The following is a 23,760-nucleotide window of genomic DNA, read 5'->3' on the forward strand; positions in this document are numbered from 1 at the left end:
TGTTTTTTTTTTTTTTTCTCATTTTCTACTGGTCTTTTCCTGTTAATAATTAAATGTTTAATCTTTTCCCACCTGTTAAAAAAATCTTTGTGAAATCCACAACTCTTCTCTAGCTACCACTGTCTTCCTTCTTTCTTTTGAAACCCAGTCTCATGCCTCACCTTCCATTCAGTTTTCAATCCCAGCAACAAGTCTTATAACCACTTCTCTGAGACCCGTGTTTACCAAGAATACCGTGACCTCCTATTGCTAAATATAATACCGTCTCAGTCTCTAACTTCACCACCCTTTTTCACCAGACTATTGATCATCCCCTAACCCTCCTTGTTTAGTGCATTCTCATTCTTTTCATTCCCTAGATGCGACACTCTGTTGGTGCTCCTGTTAGATCTTGGGCTCTCCCTTTCCAGTTTCCTTCAAGGGCCTCTATTATATCTCTACCTAAGTCCTCTGTATTCTTTCTGGGTTTGCCCATGATGATCTCATCTACTTTGTTCGTTTCAGTGAAATGTCAATTAATTGATATCCCCAACTTAAGTTCCAGATTCATATATCCAACTAGTTATCAATTGACCAGTTTTACCAGGATGTCCCATAGTCACTTCAAACTCAGCTTTTCCAGAACCAGCCTCATTGTGTCCAAATTCTCTACCCCACATTCTAAACCTATCTATATTAGTTTCCTATTGCTGCTACAATGAATTACTATGAATGTAGTGTCTTAAAACACCACAAATTTATTACAGTTCTGTAGGTCAGCAGTCTGACACAGGTCTCACTAGGATAAAATGAAAGTATCAGTGGGGCCGTGTTCCTCCTGAAGGCTATAGGGGAGCATCTATTTCCTTGCGTTTTCTAGCTTTTAATGGCTGTATCTTCAAAGCCAGCAATGGCTGCTCAAGTCTATCTTCCACTGCATTACTCTGACACTTCTCTTTTTGTATTCAAAGCTCCCTCAGCCTCCCTCTTATCTGGACACTTGTGATTACACTGGACCTACTAGATAGTCCAGGATAATCTCTCCATCTCAAGGTCCTTAATCATATCTGCAAAGTCCCTTTTGCCATGGAATGTAACACATTTACAGGTTCCAGGGATTAGAGGATGAGGACATGAACATCTTGGAGGACCATTATTCTTTCTACCATACTGTCTTAGTGGATGTACTCATTCATCCATCTTAAAAACCTGGTAGTCATTCTTGACTTCATTCTTTTCTTCAGCCTACCTCGTATCTAGTCAGTCACCAAGTTCTATCAATTCTGCCTCCTTAATTGCTCCATTTTTGTCCATCCCTATTGCTACTGCATTAATCCAGATCACCATACTTGTTGGAAATACTGCAGCTTCTCCGTTGCTTCTGGACTCTCCACTTTCATTCCATTCTCCACAGCACCATTATATAATCAGCTTTATGAAGGGGCCCCTGGGTGGCTCAGTTGGTTAAGCTTCTGCCTTCAACTCAGGTCATGATTTCTGAGTTGAGGGATCAAGCCCTGCCTCAGCAGGGAGCCTTCTTCTCCCTCTCTCTCTCCCTCTGCCTTTCCCCACTGCTCATGCACACTATGCTCTCTCTCTCTCTCAAAGGAATAAATAAAATCTTTTTTTAAAAAATCAGCTTTAGGGGCACCTGGGTGGCACAGCGGTTAAGCGTCTGCCTTCAGCTCAGGGCGTGATCCCGGCGTTGCGGGATCGAGTCCCACATCAGTCTCTTCCTCTATGGGTCTGCTTCTTCCTCTCCCACTCCCCCTGCTTGTGTTCCCTCTCTCGCTGGCTGTCTCTCTCTGTCGAATAAATAAATAAAATCTTAAAAAAAAAATCATCTTTAATGTGCATCTGTTTATTTTATACCCTTGCTTAAAACCTCTCACTGGCTTCCAATTATCCTGTCTTATGGCGTGGGAGACCTTTCATACTCAGGCCTTACTCTTGTTTAATCTTCTGATTCTCCACTCCATCCACAGCCTATCATTAAGCTGTAGTGAATAGTCGTGAAATAAAAGAAGAGAATATATTTTCTCTCTAGCGCTGTCCTTTGAAACATGGCTAGTGAACACTTAAAATGTGGCTAATGTGTCTCAGGAACTGAACCTATAGTCCATTTTAATTAATTTCAAGTTAAATAGCCACATGTGGCTAGTGGCAACCAGTTTGCATAGTGCAGGTCTGGAGCAGTGGTTCTCAACCAGAGGCATTTTTGCCCCCTACAGGACATTTGACAAAATCCGGAGACATTTTTGATTCTTACACACAGGGTATGTGATCAGCATCAAGTAGGTAGAAGACAAGGCTGTTTATTCTACAAAATACATGACATCACCCCATAACAGACTTATTATCCTAAAATTGTCAGTAGTGTTGAAGTTGAGAAACTCTGGTATAGATAATCTCTTTTTTTTTTTTTTCTTTTTCTTTCTGTTGGCTATACCTACTTATATTTTAAGATTCATCTTTAGATATCACCCCCTCTGGAGTGGCATCTTTGATTTCTCAGGTCTGAGTTGGGTACTTCTTCTGTCCCATAGTAACCTGTGCTTAGTTACCTTTCTTGGTATTATGTAGTCACCTCTGTGATCATTATAAGCATTTTAATTTGTTCTTAGCCTCTTCAGTGTAAGAACCTATTCACTGGAAAATGCTTCAAAGGAACATGAGGATGATCAGTATATATTTGTTAAGTGTGTGAATGAGTATAAACTAATCAGTTATTAAACACTGCAATTTAAATTATAAGGAAGTATTGCCACCTTCAATTTAGGCCTTTTAGAGACTTTACGCTTGCTAAAATATTTGAATTTAGTTTTTGGAATTACTTCACAGTTTGCTAGTAAGAACAGAAACTTGTTTCATTCCTTGAGAGGAAAAGAACTTTTTTTCCCCCCTGACATTCTCCCCTTTTCCCTTGTTCTACTCTGCTTACATATATTTCTTCCTTCCGTCCTCTCCTATTAGGACATAATCAGGCTGAACCACCACCACTCTAATCCACAGAGTACAGATGGGGAACTAAAACTTTACTGCATAGATGCAGGAAGGATTTAAGCAAGTGAAGTGAAACCGAGAGGCCAGAAACTAAGGAAACTGATTAGTGATACAGCAGAATGGCTCAGAGCTGAGGCTGTGGAATGAAATAGACCTGGGTTTGAATCCTTGCCCCAGCCATTATTACCATTACTGTTTAATTTTGGACCATATCTACCTAATTCACTTTTGTAAAAAAAAAAAAGGACATAATAATAGTACCTAATGCACTGAGTTGTTGTGACTATTAAGTGAGGTGATTAGTGTAAATACAGTGCCTGGCACGTAGTAAACACACATGGCAGCTTTAGTTGAAGGTGTTATATGTGTAAATTGACAATGTGGTTGTAATTGACTTAAATTACCATAAATTTGTTTCTAGAAGTCTAAACATTAGTCAAAGACACATTTTATGTTCATTATCACAGAACATACCATTTAAAAATGAATGCTCCCCATATGGAACCACGGAGAGGAGAGTATTGAATCCCTGAAACATAGTGAATGGAGGATGGAAAAGGTTGAGAATCTGGCTAAAGCCATCCGAGAAGCCAGAAGGTGCATATTGTAGAACAGATGCTGGTATCGACACTCCAGACTCCCTCCTCCCTTGGGCCTCTGTAGATGCTCTTTCCTCTGCCAGCTGTGCCCTTCTCAAATTTTTCACTTGGATCACTCCTACTCTTACTTTTGGACTCGGCTCAGACACGGAAGTTTTGTTTATCTACTAGCAAGGCGTTCAGGTAACAGGTAACAGCAGATAACAGAAAATGGAACTATTGGTGGCTTCCAGAAATAAGAGTTTGTGTTATGTAACAAATCCGAAGTTAGGCAGTCTAGAGTGGTGCAGTAACTCAACAATGCCAGCGGAGTCCTAGGCTCTTTTTTGCCCTGTCATCTTTTGTCCACTCACATCATTGATGGCTACTGCACTTATGTGTCTTTGTCCAAATGGTGAGGCAGGAAGAAGGGAGGAAGGCAAAGGAGCTTTCTTCTAGAGCTCTGTCTTTAGGATACTTCCCTTCTGAAAACCCACTTCAGGACCTTCAACCTCCAGAGTAATGGCACTTGGGTACTCCTAGCTGTAAGAAACTAGAACATGGAGGGGGTTTTTGTTTTGTAGCCTCTATACCAGAGAAAGACAAAGAAGAAGGTGCTTAGCGTTGTGTGTGTGTGTGTGTGTGTGTGTGTGTGTGTGTATCACACATACATACATATGAGTTCAACCTATCTATCTGCCTTACCTTCGTATGTTAAGGACCCCTGCTTTTATGTACCCTATAAAATGCTCCATACTCCTATTAAAGCTCTTACCGCATAGTATGCTAATCACCAGATTAATTTGCTTTCTTCTCCAAAAATAAGCTTTTGGAAGTAAAGCTCTTGTGGTCTTTATATCTTCAGTGTTTAGCACAGTGTTTAGTATGTGGAATATACTCAGTAAACACTTGCTGAATGATTATTCACAAATAGTAATTATCAAAAAGAATGTGTAATATGTATATAATATCCCCCACACAGAGTTTCTTTGTGTTGTTGCTAGTATTTATTATTTATTAACATATGCCAGACAAGTACTTTCAATATTTTATCATTCAGTCCATTTAATTTGCCTATGAGATTAATCTGTTTTCATCTTCATTTTCCAAATAAAGAAGGCTCAGACAGGTTAAGTAATTTACCCAAGGTCATAAAACTTGGTAATTGATAGAATTAGGCTTTTAATCTAGATAGTCTGACTCCAGAGCCCAGGCATTTAAAAACTGTGATAGACTATATCATTTTTTAAAGTATCTGAAATGAGTTTATGTGTGAATTTTTTTTGAAATTCTGTTTATTATAATGAAGAAAATACTTCTGAAAATGATTTTCCAACTTTAAAATAAATCTTAAATGAAGAAATTAAAAGCTGAATTTTAGTAGTCAATAATCGTAAATGCAATTTATTTTTTGCATGCAGGTTGTTTTGCATGCAGGTTGTTTGAATGCCCTTTAAAGAACTCAAAACATGCTCACTAAAACAAAATAGCTAAAATTATTCTAATTATTTAAATTAATTACAATTGTGCAAACTGCCACTATGAAATATAAAAGTGAAAAATACTATTCCTTTCGGAGTGCTGGAGAAACCTGAAACAAGGTGACAGATGCTATCATTTAGATTATTCGAGTAGTAAGGCAGGTTCCTTCCAGGTGAGAACTCTCAGGAGGGTCCTCTTGCAAGAGAATATAGTAGAAAACGTGAAGAAGTGAACTTGTGTTGAATCTGTATTAACTGTATCCTAGGTTCTGAATATTGATTCAGTAATCCTTTAGAGACTGCTCTCGTATCTCCCACTACCATTGGAATAGTGTTTGTCCTCCCCAGGGAAATGAACAAAAACTAACAGTCTAGGCGCACCTGGGTGGCTCAGTTGGTTGAAAGGCTGGCGCTTGATTTCAGCTCAGATTGTGATCTCAGTGTCCTGGGATCCACCCACACTGGACTTCACGCTCAGCTGGGGATCTGCTTCAGGATTCTCTCTCCCGCTCTGCCCCATCCCCCTCCACCCCTTGCTTGTCCTTGACCTTGTAGACCAGAGGAACTACTCTAGAGACCCACAGGCTACATCCGTTCCACAGAGGTGTTTTGTTTGGCCCACATCAGCATTTTTAAAATTTCAGATTGGTTGCCATATTTCAAAATCGTGAGAGTTCACAGAAAAAAGTTGTGTGTTTGGTTTCTCTTCAAAACTCAGGACACTAAGTCCTTACTTCACATGACAACAGTTGGCTGGGCCTACATATCAGCTATCCCTTTCAAACATGACATATACTCTTCAATCTTTTCGATCCTCACCAGGCTTTTAGCTCCTCAACATAGATATTTTTCTTCCCTATAGTCTACTTTAATCATTTGCATTACCTGCCTGGCATTTGGGTTTGTGACCTCTGTGTTAGATTCTTTTGGGGCAGGGTTCTTCCGAGAGTCATTCTTTACAGGGTTGAGGGAGCCATAATAGTATGTATGAGGACAGATAATGAGAAGACAGCCTCTCTTTTTATCTCTTAGTAATGTGGACTCTCTTTACTGTCAGTTCTTGCCCTGGCTAGCCATTACAACAACTAGTCAATAGAAAAGCAAGAGTGGGGTAGAACAAAGAATTATGATAGCTCTTTTGAGAGTCTTTCCTGTTGGCTAGCCATGGTGTGAAACATTTTATCTTCTTATTTCCCAAAGAAACCTTCCCTGACCACTTTTGTTTAAAATGTATCCCTTCCCAACACTGTTTCTCCATAGCATTTATCATAATCATATAACATATGTTTTACTTTTAAATTTTACTGATTGTCTCTCTCCCCGTATTAAAATTTAAGGTCATGCCTAAAGCATAGTAGACACTCAGTGATGGATGAAAGAATGAATGTTCTCATTTAATTTTTAAACTTTCCAAGTCTGTCCCGTGATTAATGTCTTAGATTAGAAGCCAGTTATTTCTGTGTGCCTACTGCTGCAGTGATTGGACAAGAACTAAAAGATACATGAAACGTTAGAGTATGGTGTATCTGCTTCCTGAGATAAAGAGGCACTTGCCCTCTCCTGCCTTCCAGAGATGTGTAATATAATATGTCATTGAGAGGGCATATATGAAGTGTATACAATTGGAAGACTTCCTTCCTCCTTTCCCTCCTTTATGGGAGAAGGCATGCTTTCTCACCTCAGATCGGTGGTGTAATGAATGCTAAATGATGACCAAGGTCAACTTACTAACCCAGTCTTGATTGAAACTAAAAATTTTGTTTGCAGTATCTAATTAAAATATATTATAGCTTGAAAAGGGCTCATTGTTAGAGTAGAAGATAGGGCTTATCTTGTGATGTGGCCCTAGGGGTACTGTTAGTAAGCAAAGACCTATTTCAGAATCTGATTTTGTTTGCTCCAGTCACTTGATGAAGAAGTGGGTAACTTTCAAAAGAAAGAGCATTTTTTGGGGCGCCTGGGTGGTGCAGTCGTTAAGCGGCTGCCTTCGGCTCAGGGTGTGATCCCGGTGTTATGGAATCAAGCCCCACATCAGGCTCCTCCGCTGGGAGCCTGCTTCTTCCTCTCCCACTCCCCCGCTTGTGTTTCCTCTCTCGCTGGCTGTCTCTCTGTCCAATAAAAAAATCTAAAAAAAATAAAAATAATTATTAAAAAAAAAAGAAAGAGCATTTTTCTGTAGAATTTACTATGGCAGGGAGGAAGACTCAACAAAAGGGCCAGATTTAAATAGTTAGTTTTATTTTTTTATTACCATAAAGAAGTAATCTGTAGGGCCAGGCCATTTAGAGGATATTGAACCTTTTATTCTTTTTTTTTTTTTTTACATTAATCATGAGTTATTTCATCCTCTCTTTGTATGGGAGGACAGTACAGTCATAATGCTTTTGTTTTTTGGTTTTTGTTTTTTTTTCTCCTCCTGTTAGGGGCTCAAGTGGCCTAAATTGCCATTAAGGCCCAAATCATGAGTTCTAGTAGCTCTTCTCTTTCATAATTAGCAGGAATGCCCTAACCGTTCTCAGCTAGCTTTCAGATTCATTTTATTGTCAAAAAGAAAAATAGGAAAGAATAATGGCAGTCTCTCCCCACTACCTGAGAGAAGCCCAATATTCATTAATATCTTGGTATTCATAAGGAGGGCATAATACACAGAAGTGTGGTCTGATAGAAAACAAACGAATTCTTACAGTATTGTAGTTTTTCTGTCTTTGTGTTTTAAGTCATTTCAAACTTACAGAAAAGTAAACTAAGGGCAAAAGAAGGAGAAGTTACTAGGAATGGAGATAGCAATTATGGAACTGAACGTTCCTGTCTCTGGCCTACACCTCTCCTGAGGCTTTGTAATCTTGAATCAATTAGAAATCCATTTCGGGGGGAACATAATAGCTGCTCTCTTAGGGACCATCCTTTTTTCCGGTGCTGAAAAAAGTTTAAAACACAGTGACTAGAAAGACCTAAACCTTCTCCTTATTAGTGCCCCTGCCCCTATTGCCAACCACTAGTAGAATGCCAGGGTCTTTTTATAAGGGATACAGAGATGTCGATAATAACCTTTGCCTCACCTAAGTGATCCCATGGTGGTCGCTATTTGTAGAATTTAACTATGGGTAGTAGTGTTCTCTCTAGAGATGGCTCTCCTGAATCCTATTTCAAAGGGACTCAAATCTATGACTTTATGTACCCTCTGCCTAGTTGAACCCTTGTACCTGCCGTACAAATATTTACCAACATGCCCGTGTCTGTCAGCATTTTGTTTGGTCTTTAGTCATCTGGGCACTTATGTAGGTGTGATACTTACTACCATGTTATTCATTATTTCAGTTTCAGAAATGCAGCTTCCTTCTTTATTATTAAGCCCTTTTAAAAAAAAAAGTATATTTTAAAGCACGTTCTTTAAAATGACCACTGTTAGATACAAGTAGATGTTTAGAATGTCCATGGCAATCTCTTTAACTTTTTTCTTTCATAATTTAATCTATTTCTAATTTTATGTGCAGAACTTTCCTAATATATTACACAGAATCTACTCAGAAATACCTTACTTAACTGCCTTGAAGTGTGATTTTTCCAGTGCTTACACCGTAGCCCTTCAGGGCTTCTTGATGTCAGTTCTCTAGGCTTGATAGTAGTTGAGGCAAGCTGAAAGGGGTTTTTGTTTGTTGGTTTGTTTTCAGATGGTCATGGATTCTTTAGATCACCCAGCAGAACTAAAGAACGTGAGAAACAAAGTTTGGGTTTTGCTGAAGTTCGCTTGTCAGCCCTGCTTTACTTTTTTAAAGTTGTCCCTTAGTAATATCTTTCAAATGGACTCATTACATTCCTAATCTCAGAGCAGAATATTTTAAACAGAAGTTTAAAACCATTTTCATTTTATATCTAATTCAGTAGTTTACAAATAAATTCTCACAATAATACAAGTACAATAAAAATCATTTTCCCCATTTGATTTATATTTTCTAGAACTGAGAATAGAAAAATAACTTCCACCTTCATTGTTTATAGCAGGTAGCTCAAAAGAAAATCACACGCCACACCCGCCATGGTTCTATCATAGCAAGTTAGGAAAGTGAAAATTAAGAATTCTAAGCAACAAGCATTGAAAACTAGAGTCCTCATACCTTGACCTTTTTCTCTATCTTCCTTATTCAATCCTGTGGGAGGACAGCTTTCACAACTGCTGGGGCCTGAGAGAATATAATATCAGGTATGTTGATTGTTTCCATAAATTTAAAAAAAGGCTATAGAATAAGGTTCTACTTTCCCCCTTTTAGTCCTTCTGTCACTGATGCTGGTGAAAAAAGAGGCCTTTTAGTACTATGCTTCTGAATCAGTGTCACCTGAGGAGGAAAAAATTAGATTTTTTTTTTTATGTTTTTGTTTTGTTTTTTGTAGTTTATAAAATCAAACGCAAATTCAAGCCTGACTATCCTGTCAGTGTATATATTTTCCCTCCATACGTGGCTAACTGAAGAAACAGTCAAACTGGAGAATTTAGGTTTCTAGATTTTAAGCTGACTGTTCTACATACAAATTTAAGTTAAAACTTTTTAAAAAGACCTTTTTCTGATACCAGTTTGAAAAGTAAAGTTTAAAGAACTAATTATGGGTATGATACCCTGGTTGATTATCTTCCACCAGAACTCAGTCATTGTCAGCCTGGCCAGTTCTTTGAAGGGTATTGATACATCTCAATAGAAGATTGAGCAGAAGAGTTTCTGCTTTTTCTGGAAATAAAGATAATGATACTCAGATTTCAGTTCACCACCACAGATTTGCTTGAAAGCTTCACAATTAAGCCTTCAATTTGTTATGGTCTTTGTAAGCATCAACCCTTTCCCGGTTTTGTGACCTTACTTTAAAAAAACAAAAACAAAAACAAAAAACAAATCTGAATAACACCTGAGAAGGAAATCTCATAACAGGAAACGCATTGTTAGCGAAACTGATTTCAAACAGGAGAAATTCCTTTTTATTAACATTTGAGAAATTATAGAGTAAACCCAATTCAGCATGGTCCCTAAAAACAGGAGCAGATCTCTCCATTCAGACCACCCTATAACTATATTCCATGGCAGTAAATACCGGGAATATATTTCCTTACCATCTGCTTGAAGGGCTTCAAGTTCTGGTAATCAGATATTTGAAATTCTACCTGGTCCTCATCAATCCATCCCACTTGTATTGATAGTTCAGAGGCAGATGTCCTGAGCATACAAGCAGAAATACTAAAAATAAATTCAGTCTTTAAAATATAGAATATTGTTTCAAGTATTATTTTAAAGATTTTATTTATTTATTACAGGGAGAGAGAGAGAGAGTGCACAATAAAGAAAGCACAAGCAGGGTGGAGGGGCAGAGGGAGAGGGAGAAGCAGGCTTCCCCCTGAACAGGATCATGACGCGAGCCAGAGGCAGATGCTTAACGAACTGAGCCACCCAGGTGCCCCTCAAGTATTTTTTATGATAGAAGACAAGTGGAAAGTTACACATTTTGTTCCACGTCCAACCTAGGAAAAGCTTTTATTTCTGACCTGTTCTGCTTAAATTGATTTCTTTCTCTCTAGTAGCACAGTTGTTGTCAGAAGTAATTTCTAACTTCTGTTTCATCTTCATGGCTTAGGAGGGAATAGTATCTACCGTTTTCTACATTCACCTTGTGGGAAGTCAGTGCCGATGGCACATTGTCTTCAGTAACTTAGGGGCAAGTGTGATGCTCACGAAAGATATCTAGGAGCCTTTTTCTTATGGTGACCTCCCAAGTTAGTGGAGGTCACCAGGCTAAAATAGTTCCTGCAAGACCTTTTTCAAATAAAAGATTATGTACTTGTTGATAGAATTTGAATAATAAACTCTCTACCAAAATCTCTTAAGCAATTATATATTTCAGAATAATATTTATATAATAATAATATCTATCATAGATATATTTTATAAGTTGATTTTAATCCTCACAAAAATTTTATGAGCATTTTGTCACTGTTTTACAGATTACTCAGCTTGAACAGCTTTCCTTAGTATCACAACTAATGAGTGCGAATCTGGAATTCGGCTCTAAGCCTTCTAATTCTATATTCTACACTTTACTACTACTATATCTTACTACTTTAAATAGATTAGATTTGAAGGGTCAGTCTATCAAGCTCAAGTAGCAGCTGTCTCATTCATTTTTAATATATAGGCCATATATTCATACTAGTTATTTATCAATAGGAAACTTGCCTGTTAAACTCCGATTTATAAAAGCTCTATCAAAGCTGCTTTATTACTATGTTAATCAATTATTGGGTGATATTTTTATATGAAAAATCTCTGACACAAGTTCAAGAAGAATCATACATTTTGCTATATTACTCTCAAGGATAAATTACTGATTTTTTCTAAATTAAATTACACGTTAGAGAAAGGTGTTTTTAAATACTGAAAGTAAAAATGGCACTCTTTTTAACCTGTAAATAAACAAGAATCCCATAATAGATATATGGTATGAAAAATTGGAAGGGAATTGCTGAATTACTCAGTAAATTATATTGGACAATTAGCTAACCTTGTGGGGAAATTTAAATTAGAACCCGGCTTTATAGAAAAATAAATTCCAGGGGAATTAAACACCTAAATGTGAAAAACAAAACTTTAAAAAGAAAACAAGGGGTAGCTTTATGACATTGGTATAGGGAAGGATTTCAAAACAAGACACAAAAAACACAGATTATAAATGAAAAGGTTGATATATTTGACTTCCTGGAAATTAAAAACTTCTCTGCATCAAAGACTCCAAAAACAAAACGAAAAGACAAGCTACAACTAGGAGAATATAATAGCAGCACGTATAGCCAATGGAGAATTAGTATATAGACTACATGATAAATAGCCTCATTTTTAAATGTGTGGTTCCTTGAACAATGTGGTTCTTTAGATGAGATTCCCTGACTCGCAGTATCAGCATCAGTGGGAACGAACGTATTAGAAATCAGAATTCTTTGGCCCCCACTCAAGGCCCTATTGAATCAGAAACTCTGGAGGTGGGGTTTTGCAGTCTTGAACAGGCTCTTCATGTGATTCTGATGCATGCTAAAATTGATAGCCATAGTATTAGAGTAAACTCAAATGATAAATAATATGAAAAGATACTTGTCTTATCTTCAACCAGAAAATGTAAGACTGTGAAATATTTTTTCATACCCATAAGAGTAGCTAACATTTAAATCTTAAGTTTTAACAAGGATGTAGAAAAATTGTAGTTTTGCTGTTGGAAATATAAATTGGCCTAACGGTTTCAGGGAGTAATTTGGAAATACCCAATAAAGTTGAAGATGTGCATCCTTGATGACCAAGTATTTCTACTTTTGAGTGTTTACCATAGAAAAAAGTCTTGCACAAAAGATACAGCAGTCACAAATAAAGGCTTTTCACTGTAGCACTATTTGAAATAATGAAACTTTATGATAACTATCAGTAAAGAATGAATAAGCTGGTTTTAATCCATGTGACTATTGTATAATCAGCTTAAAGTCAGTGAATTCGCAAATATGGCAAAAAGTTAGCATCTTCTAAATGAATAGTGGTGCATGTGTGCCTACTTCCTGTACTTTGAAATACTTTATCATTTTATATTTAAAAAATTAAATGGGATATTAAAATATTAAAGGATTCCCATCTGGCTCTGTCTTATCTTTCAGGATTCTGTTTCAAAAGGTAATTGAGTTTGGGGCGCCTAGGTGGCTCAGTGGTTGAGTGACCAGCTCTTGATTTCGGCTCATCTCATGATCTCAGGGTCCTGGGATCAGCCCCACATCGGGCTCCGTGTGCTCAGTGGGGAGTCTGCTTGAGGATTCTCTCTCACCCTCCCTCTGCTCTTCCCCAACTCATGCTCCCGCACGCATGCATGCTCTCTCTCTCTCTCTCTCTCTCTCACTCTCAAATAAGTAAATCTTTAAAAAAAAAAAAATGATTGAGTTTGGGCAAACCAGAATCTTCAATCTATTTGAGGGGGGAAGGTATAACTAGACACTGAAAATCACTTTTTGAACAGTAAATGCAAAAAAACCCCCAGGGAATGCAAATTAATTGAGTGTAAATTCTTGAGTAATTGCTGTGGCCCAAAGTAGAGGGACAGATAGGCATATTATAGGATCATGTGTCCAAAATTATTAGAGTTAAATTTTTAAGTAGTTCTTTTTGTTTTTTGTTTTATTTATGTTTTGTTTAGTTTAGTTTTGTTTTTTAGCAGGGGGAGTGCAGAGGGTGAGGAAGAGAGATAATCTTAAGTAGGCTCCATGCCCAGGGCAGAACCCCACACAGGGCTTGATCTCACAAGCCTGAGATGATGACCTGAGCTGAAATCAAGAGTTGGACACTTATCCAACTAAGCCACCCAGGCGCCTGAAGTAGGGTTTTTGTGGTTTGTTTCTCTTTGTTTTTTTAGAAGTGGAAGTTAAGTGGAAGAAGGCATGAAGGCTGTATATTCTAATGTGGTGGTTCTCAACCTTATTTTTTTTAGCTCATATTCCATTTTGATAAATATAAATATCTTATATTTGTGGTTAATTTAATTTGGAATTTCACAATAAGTTAAATACTATTCTAAAAATGATTGAATAAAAGATTTTGTGATGACAGAGAGGAATCCTTTTCCCCTCCTCACATTTTTATCTACATATAGAAAAGGGATCTTCTGTTCTCTTAGAAGTGCTAGAGGGAAAAGTCTAACTTTCTGTATTAATCAGGATGGGCTAGACTGTGCTGCCATAACAAAGTAAGCCTGAAGTACTGGGGGTATAACCACAAAAGTTTACTTTTATTCATATCGTATGTACAGCGCAGATCATTGGAGGCCCTTGCTCCACATAGTCCCTTGGGAACCCCCATTGAGACGCTGGAATGTTGTAGTTTCACCAGTGAAATACATGGCTTCCAAGGTGCACAAAGGGAGAAAGAGAATGGAGCATTGATTCTTAAGTATGTTAACTGAGAAATGAAATATATCATTTGTGCACCATTCACGGTCCTAAACTAGCTGCAAAGGAAATGGAGAAATGTAGATGAGCAAATGGAATATTGATGAGCATTGTACCTCATAAAAGGAATTAGCTCCATGCTACTAGTTCATGATGTGAATGAGTATTCTTTATCAGCCAAAACTTCAGAGGGGAAGGGAGTTTTCAGTGGTAGCAGTCGATACCAAACTTCACCTTGAACCATCCAAAAGTAACTTGATTTTGCTTATCTTACATTACACCTTTTTTCTCCTCTGGATCACAGGATATCAAACTGAATGCTGAATCTGATTTTTTGCTACAGGCTTTTCTGTTCAGGATGTAAAGATCAAAGCACTAACTAGGTCACATGCACAATTAAGTTTAAAGTGGTTTCCTGGAAGGTTTTTTGACATCTAAATCAAATTTTAAAGATTTCCTTTTGTTTATCTTCTTACAAAGATTGAAATGTGTGAGAGAAAAGTCCTCATAAGTTTTCAGCAGAGATCTTCAGGGCACCTGGGTGTCTCAGTCAGTTAAGCGTCCGACTCTTGATTTCTGCTCAGGCCACGGTTGTAGGATGAAGCCCTATGTCAAGCTCCACACTGGGTGTGGAACCTGCTTGAGATTCTCTCCCTCTCCCTCCTGCCCCTTCTCTTTCCCTCTCTAAAAAAAAAAAAAAGAAGAAGAAGAAGAGATCTTCAACCATAATGGTAGGAAATTATCACCTTAGTTCATTCAACTAACTAGGTTATATTTGAGGTTTCCCCTAAACTTGCAATCGGTTTCAATAACTTTTCTTTGAGAAGTTAACTTTTTCTTATGTGGGTTTTTTGATAACGTAATCTACTTTGGATTTAATATGATAGGCATTGTTGAGATTAAGTGGGTGATGTTAATAATATTCAATAGAAAGTATTTTAGGAACTATATTTAAGATAGATTCAAGTGGGGAGAGGTTGGAGGTAGGGAAGCCAGCTAGTGTTGTACTTTTTAGTGATTACGAATCTTTCTGAGTTCCTTAAGGGTAAGGACTATTATGTTGTTCATTTGCGTATTTCCAGTCTTTGTAGGTTCATTGTGAATTTGTAATTATTGCAAATCATTTGTGGAACATGGCAGGAAATAAAATTAATGAATCAATAAGGGAGTAAATGAATTCTCCTTTACCGTTAAAAGAAAGACAGCTAAACACCTAGACTTTTATAGTGACAAGGAAAATAAAGAGCCCGGGAGAATATGGGGGAAAGAGTTAAGAGGGCTAGATAAAGTAGAGTATATGATGAGGAACAAAATTAAGCGTACTCTAAAACTGAACGCTGGGGAACTAGAGAAAAGAAGGTGTTAGTAACAGTTGGGAAAGAAAATGTCTATGTGTGTTTTTTTTTTTTCTTTGAGAGGAGAGTTATACAGAATATTGCTGGTAAATCTATTAGGTCTTAGAGTGAGAGCTAATTGGGAAAACACCCCATAGACAGTGGAATGGGGAAAAAAAAGTAGATTTGGGAGTTATTTACATGTAATTGATTAAATCATTTTGTGGATGAATTCTAGGATTAAATTGTTTTATAGATGAATTCTGATGAGAGTAAGCATAGGCTAAGTTATATTGTTTTCAGCTTTTTTTTTTAATTGGATCTGTGTTTAAGCTGTGCTTTATTATGTAAGAATAAATTCTGCTACCAGAAATGCCAATAATTTGTCCATATTTTCAATTGCAATGAAGTTTTGCTTGAATTAGGCTATCAGAATTTCACTATGACATTTTTACTGTAACAGGGTTTGTGGCACATTTGAAGCTACTTTGTGGCAAACAGCTGGGAAAGAAAGCTATATACAGTCCTCTGTATAGCAGAAATTATTTTAAAGAATAGGTTTAGAGACAGAAAGATCTAGTTGCAGAATAGCTATAGAGAATCTTCCAAGTAGGTCCTCCAAATAGCAGCCACTGCTGCAACTCTACCAATAATTATTACATCTGCATTGTGTGGAAAGGGTTGTTGGTAGGACCTCAGTATTTTTAAACTCAGTTCTATCCCCATGTGACAGTAGCATCATCAGTCATGTGTTCTATGTTTTTGGGAATTAGAAGAGGATCACAGAAGTCATGTCATCCATTTTACAGTTGTAAGGAAAATTTGCCAGAGCACCAAAGCTTCATGGCCAGTTAAATGGTTAGGCTAAGACTAACTAATTAATATTCTTTTGACTTCTAGTCTAGTACTTTTCCTATAATCCTGTGCAATCCTCCTTCTTTAAATGTGATTAAAACTGAGAAATTTTTGTCTAAGCATTGATTTTTTTTTATATCTAGAATATAAGAATTGAAAGTACCATTTTCTTTTAGTAACTTTTTATGTGCAATAAATTTATCAAACAACTTAACTATTATTTTACTGATGAGAAAAAAAGCCTAAATTTTTTTCTTTGGCAGGTGATTCATTCCATCTGGTTTAAATGTAGACAGTCAATATTTTTTAATAATTATTTTTTATTGATGTATAGTTGACACACAGTGTTGCATTAGTTTCAGGTGTATGACAGTTATTCAACAAGTTTCTGTACATTATGCTAGCCTCACAAGTGTAGCTACCATTTGTCACCATACAATGCTATCATAATACCATTGACTCTATTCTCTATGCTGTACCTGTCAGTCCAATGACTTACTCATTCTGTAACTGGAAGCCTGTACCTCCCACTCCCTTTCACTCATTTTGCCCACCACCACCCCCCGTCCCCTCCCTTCTAGCAGCCACCAGTTTGTTCTCTGTATTTATGGGTCTGTTTCTGCTCTTTTTTGTTTGTTTTATTTTTTAGAGAACATACATGAGTGAGATCACATGGTATTTGTCTTTCTCTGACTGACTTATTTCACTTAGCTTAATACCCTCTAGGTCCATCCATGCTGTTGCAAATGGCAAGATCTCATTATTTTTTTACAGCCGAGTAATATCCCATTGTATATCTATACCACATCTTTTTTATCCATGAATCTATCACTGGACGCTTAGGTTGCTTCTGTATCTTGGCTATTATAAATAATGCTGCAATAACCATAGAGATGCATATATCTTTTTGAATTTATGGTTTCATTTCCTTTCGGTAAATACCCAGCAGTGGAATTAGTAGATCGTATGGTATTTCTGTTTTTAATTTTTCGAGAAACCTCCATAGTGTATTCCAAAATGGCTGCACCAATTTATATTCCTACCAGCAGTACACAGGTGTTAGTAAATTTTGTTGAGGGATAAGCAGTTGTTTTAAAAATGATGTTTTCCTTTTAATCTTTTGTAATCAGAAAGAAGTTGAGAATTTTACAGACCTAGAGAAACTCTACCTCTACCTTCAGCTGCCTTCTGGTCTCAGCAATGGAGAGAAAAGGTATATCTCTTCTTGCTTTTGCCTTAACTACAGTGTTAATAGGACATCCTTAAGGTGTGTGTGGCGTGTGTATTGTGATTGTTTTTGTTGTGTGCTATTCCTAAAATCATCAGAAAACAGAATGGCAAAATAGTAGATCTTTTAGTCTTTGATCATATTTGATTGTGTTTACTTACAGTTTTTGCTGATTCATTTGTGCATCTGGGTAAATGCTATGAAATGCAGTTTGGGTTATGTGTTTTAAACAGATCAATATATTTATGCAGTGTGAGGGACTGTGAAAATTGGACAGAAAAGCAAAAAACAAATAGATAAGTATTGTAAGCAATGAAGTTGCAGGAGTTTTTTTTAGTTACTGTTAGGTGAACAGATAACAGAATATAAAGAAAAAGTTAAATTGCATATATGGAACATGAATTTACTATAAATGTGAGATACTTATGTGTTTGGAAATATTGCTATATTTTCATTACTAAAATATTTAATAGTTTCAAATAGAAAATAGAGAAGTTGTTAGCTCATGCATTCTATTAAAAGTTTCATTATCCTTCTAAGTATTTCTCAAAGTTCATTTCATTCATGTAAGTTATACTTAAAATTATTTATAAAAAGAAATGTTATTTTAAAATTGTGTGTAAAAAGAAATGGCATGAAAATTCTGTTGCTTTTACCTCTTCTCCCCCAAACCAAATTTTATAACCATTTGAATCATTTTGTTGTCCTAGAAACTCTCTCTCTTCTTTGGAATTAAATAAATTCTTGTTCCATTAGCTGGGATGAGTGTCAGAATCAATGGAGGATCGTCCCTTGTGTTATCTTGGGTGTCCATTTTATGGATTTAGTTTATAAATGACACTGCCATATAGTAGAATCTTAGGACGTTAGTAGAAGTATTGGCCCGGGGCGGGGGGCCAGTTCGAGGAAAGACGGTAGGAGGAGATTTGTCCTCTCAAGATCTCTCTGGTGTGAATTGCATTCTGGAGCATGGAGTGCTTAATATGGTTTCAGGGTAGTTACTTGAAAACACTAACAAGCAAATAGAAAATATTTATCCACAACTTACTTTAAAAGTTTGATGATTTGGTAGGTTTAGGCAAATGAACAGGCAAGTAAGTGAGCAAATATCTACTTCGAGGTCATTTTCACCAAAACAAATACCTTATGTTGTCAGTGCTCAATCACCTATGCCACTATAGAGACCATCAGGAGGGATGGAACCGGGCAATAACTTCAGTCAGTCACTAGCTGTAGAAAAATGGCTCACCATCACAGGTGGACAATTTGAATATAGATAACTGGGCATCTACTGTATGGCTTGAGTTTGGTTTGGTCATTTATTTGTATTGTGTTTATATGCAGTTGTTTAATGGAACTTATAGGCCTGGCTCAAAAATTGTCAATTAGGGGCGCCTGGGTGGCACAGTTGTTGGGCGCCTGCCTTCAGCTCAGGGCGTGATTCCGGCGTTATGGGATTGAGCCCCACGTCAGGCTCCTCCGCTGGAAGCCTGCTTCTTCCTCTCCTACTCCCCCTGCTTGTGTTCCCTATCTGGCTGGCTGTCTCTCTGTCAAACAAATAAATAAAATCTTTTTTTAAAAAAATTGTCAATTAATTGCTGTCTGGTTCAGCTAAAACCTTTTTTTGTTTTACAATCAGTGATCAGAATGCCGTGTCATCTAGTCGGGCACAGCAAATGCATGCCTTTTCCTGGATTCGAAATACCCTAGAAGAACATCCTGAGACTTCATTGCCCAAACAGGAAGTCTATGATGAGTACAAGTAAGTATCATGTGCATACATTAGGCATGCTGATGTATTAAAAAGCTTAAGTGCTATACTTGGCTAATATATATACTTGGTGAATATCATGCTGGTATATGGGATTTTGACTTAGAGATTTCTAAGGTTCTTTCCATCTCTATCTAAGCTTCTCTGGTAGCATATATCATAAAGAACAGGATTATTGAATAAAAGGATTTCTCTAGAGTTCTTCTGGATGATAGGAGGGATGTTTGCAGGCAGAATGATAGTGGTATAGGATTGCTGAATGAAAGGGTTCCTATAGAGTTCTTAAGGATGAAAGGAAGGGTGTGTCTGGGGTTAGAACAGTGGAAGGCAATAAATAAGTCAGTGTATAAGGGAAAACTAAAGCATGTTTTTTATTTAGACTTCTTAAAGGCCTTTCTCATGTCTAGAACTTTGCTAATGCTTCTCTATACCAACCCAAAAAAAAGAAAAGTTTCTAGAATATCGTGAATTACTTATTCATGAATGAGGAGTTCCATGGCTTGTACATGTTAGACACTCAAATAATGTCATTTGTACAGATAATTTATTTAAATATAGAAAACAAAAATATAAAGACTAATGGGCCTTTCTGGATAAAGACAATTTAATAGTTGCTAAGTCTAGTTTTGTTTAACATTTTTATAGTTGATATGGAAGACAGAATTTATTCTGGCAAAGTAAATAAAACCAACATTTCCAGGGTATTTAAATGTCAAACCAGCAAGCATTTGTGTGTTGTACTTACACAATTTGAAAGAAAAGTGTCAAATAAATGCTGTTGTTAACCAGTGTAATATGATGCAAATGGACTACACTTACTCAGATTTTGGTATCTAGAAAGAAAACTACCTTCATTCAAAATTGTGATTCCCTCACCTTAAGGAACATAATGGAGCTGGAGAAAGTGTAGAGAAAAATGTCTGAAATGATCAAGGGAACAAAGTTAAACTGAAGAGCTTTAGATTTTTTTCTCTTTAAGAAAATTAAAGTTCAGTGTGCATGTGACCCAAGTCTATAAAGTTCATTTTCTTAATTTATAACAATCTGTTGAATACCTGCTATGTGCCAGACCCTGTATTAAGTTCTGAGGATATAATGAATAAGACACAGCCCCTCCCATTCATGAGAAATATGTATGTATTTATAGTAAGTATTAATTTTCACTAAACTAAGTAAAACAAAGATAACCCTATAAAACTACAAAAAAGCAAATATTAATTCATTAAAAGGGTGTTAATATCAGTAAACATGTGATACGTTGAAGAAACTCTGGACTGAGTATCAACAGAATAGATTCTCTCATTAAATTTGTGACCTAGACAGGTGTTTTAACCATTCTTTTTGTCAGATGCATAATCTATAATATGAGGCAATAGAAGAAGTATGAGGTTTCTTATAGCTTTAAAATTCTAAAAGTTGTCTGAAGTAGCAAATGTTGGGAACTAGTTATCCAGAGATGTCTTGTTAGTTTCCCAAAAGGCAAATTGGACAAAATAATATATGACATTTTCATAATGAATTCAGCCTGAGTGGAAGTGGAAGCCCATGGAAGCCCATGACATGGGCTAAGAAGAAACGTATGTTTGTGTGTCCACAGCATCATAGCATGTGGGAGCTCGAAATTCAAATTATTCTTTCATTTGATTATGTATTGCCTAAAACCATAATTTGCCATGTGGGTTTAAATAACTTGAGAGATGAAAAAGTAGGAGGACTACAGACAGGCAAGAAGTAGATCAAAGTATCACGAAATAGCTCGTCAAAAGCTTTTTAATTATTTTAAGTTGTGTTGTCTAGAGAAAGCAAAATGTAGTATAACTATTTTTCAAGTACAAGAGTGTTAAATCACAGAAGAAATTTCAGTTAGACACGAAATAACATTCCTCTCTATAAAGATTTTTAGAGAAATTTTGTCCTTTCCTAATGGCCCTTTAGACTAGTCATCTTCCTATTTGGAGTACCTTTATGAGGTTTCCTGCATAAAAATTTAGCATAGAATGACCAGTCTTAAATTGATTCTGTTTTAAATACTCAATGAAAAAATGTTATTAATATGAAATATACCTTTATTTTAAGCTATTCTGTTGCATATAGACCCTTGTATAATTCATTGCAGTCATGTTCAATGATGTATTTTTGTGAAATTAATCCCTTTCACAGTCATTAAAATCAAAATCCCTTTGAGAGAAAAAAAATGAAGGTATAATCTAAGATAGGATTGACTAACTTCTTTTAACTATTTTCATGCTAAATTAAGATACTAATAGGAACAGAAAGCTTAAAGGGGCTTTAAGCATGCTAAAACAGTTTAATTCACAAATGATGGAGAACTTCTGTATTTGCTGAAACTTTTGAATTCTGATAATCTCGTGTTTCTGAAAATGATCATTATTTTTGAACTACAAAAGTAATATGTATTCATAATTACAGTTTTGGGAAAGAGTTACAAATGTATTTAAAAAAAACAGTACCAGTAAATCTTATTACCTAAAAATAACCACTTTGGCTTATTTCTTTTTATTTTTTCTAATGCCACCTTTTTGTGTATATGTTCTTGTTATTGTTTAACCAAATTTGGCCCCGTTGTTCACATAATTCTTGAAGGGGGAACAGTGGCAAATAACACTGTAGCAAACATTCTTGATGATATAATTTAGTGTAGATTATCAAAATGGAGATTGCTGGTTTATGAACCTGTATATATTAAGGATATTAACTATTAAAATGTAAATATTTTTTCAAGATTGCTGTCTGTTGTTTTAGTTAATCTCTTTATAAGTAGTTTGATTTAGCCATTAGCAGTGGAATACCCTTGTATTTTTCCTAGATTTTTTTTTTTAAGATTTTATTTATTTATTTGACAGAGAGAGAGAGACAGCGAGAGAGGGAATACAGCAGGGGGAGTGGGAGAGGGAGAAGCAGGCTCCCCGCTGAGCTCGATCCCAGGACCCTGAAATCATGACCTGAGCTGAAGGCAGACCTTTAAGGACTGAGCCACCCAGGCGCCCCTTTTTCTAGATATTTTTAAAGAGATTTCACTTTTCATATATAATCATTTGTTCCATCTGGTATTTATTTTGGTGAACGCCATTAGATAAGGTACTAATTTCAGGTTTTTTCTGAATATTATTAATTATTCCAGCCTCGTTTATTGAATTTTTTTTTCTCTTAACACACTAACACACTAATCTGTAATAGAACTTTTAACTTACTAAAGCCCTTTTAGATTCAGTTTTTTTTCCTTGATGTTTTCTGTTCTTATTCCAGTACCATACCATTTTTACTATTTTAACTATTAACTATTTAAAATATTGGTGGGACCAGACTCCCCTTACTATTCTATCCCTCTTTTTTAAAATTTTCCTTGGTTTTATTTTCAGACCAGTTAATGTGTTTCATATGAAGTTTGGGATCACTCTTCTAACTTTAAAAAAGGAAACCTCAAAGGAATTTTGATTCAACATGCATTAAATGTGAAGTCTTAAAAAAAAATTAATTTCCGAGCTAGAAGTATATTTCTTAATTTACATCTTTCTCATGCCCTTCAGTGAAGTTTCAGTTTTTCCCTTCAATTAAGTCCATTTGTTTTTCTTATTAAGTTTTATTCCTTGGTAATTTTTATTGTTTTATTTATATTAAAAATATTTTTTCTGTTGCTTTACTATTGGTTTAAGTTTATAGGATATCTATAGACTTCTGTTTATTTTGTACATTTTATATTTACTGAATTTTTCAGTTATTACTTTTGACTTGAGTAAAGTTTATTCTGTGTATCTTCCTCATTCTCTTTATTTTATTACATTTAATAGATTTTCCTTCTGATTTTAAATAATAATGATAGGCATCATTTCCTCTTATAGTTCTTTGATGTTAAGGATGTATCATTTATAGTTGATCAAGACTTTATTTGCTACTTTATGAGAAATGAATATTGAAATTTATCAAATGCTTTTGGGCATTTATTGAGATTATTATGAAGTGCTTTTTTCTTTGACCTACTGATATGATATATAAAGATATTACCTAAAATATAAACCCTTCTTTTAGTTCTAGAATGAATGTTCCCTTCATGTCAAGATGTGTATCTTTGAGTGTACTGTTGATCTCTGTTTGCAAGTATATTATTTAGGATCTTTGCATCTATATTTATTAATATTTTGGTCTGTAATTTTCTTTTTCTGTGCTATCTTTGTCAGGTTTTGATATCAGGGTTAGGCCAGCTTCGTAAATGAATTGGAACTCTTTCCCTAAATTTCTGTGCTCTGGAACAGTTTATATAGCATGGGACTTATTTGTTCTTGAAAGTTTTAAAGAACTCAACCATAAAACCATCTAGGCCTGGAGCCTTTGTTGGAGGTAATTCTTTGACAATTTTTTGTGGTTTTTTTCTGGTTAGGTTTTTACTTCATTAGTCAGATTTAGTAATTTGTTTTTCCTTGAATTCATTCAGATTTTCAAATGTATAGGCATAGCATTACATATATTATTCTCTCCTAAATTGAGTTATCTTCTATATCTCTTATATTTATTTTCATATTTCTGGTTTTATACATTTCAATTTTCCTTTTTTTTTTTTTTTTT

General features: G+C 35.8%; 1 protein-coding gene across 2 annotated transcripts in view; it reads left to right on the forward strand.

Moving 5' to 3' along the window:
* Positions 1–23,760, forward strand: part of RFX7 (regulatory factor X7) — a 130,283-nt gene that overhangs the window by 59,652 nt on the left and 46,871 nt on the right. For both annotated transcript variants that reach the window (XM_008706007.2, XM_040620610.1), the window contains 2 exons: positions 17,311–17,393; positions 19,048–19,170. In XM_008706007.2, coding sequence (XP_008704229.1) covers positions 17,311–17,393; positions 19,048–19,170 — 206 coding nt within the window. Of the gene's footprint in view, positions 1–17,310; positions 17,394–19,047; positions 19,171–23,760 lie in introns of those variants that run through there.

Source organism: Ursus maritimus, unplaced genomic scaffold (assembly GCF_017311325.1).
Source record: "Ursus maritimus isolate PB19 unplaced genomic scaffold, ASM1731132v1 scaffold_35, whole genome shotgun sequence".
NCBI classification, from domain to species: Eukaryota; Metazoa; Chordata; class Mammalia; order Carnivora; family Ursidae; genus Ursus; species Ursus maritimus.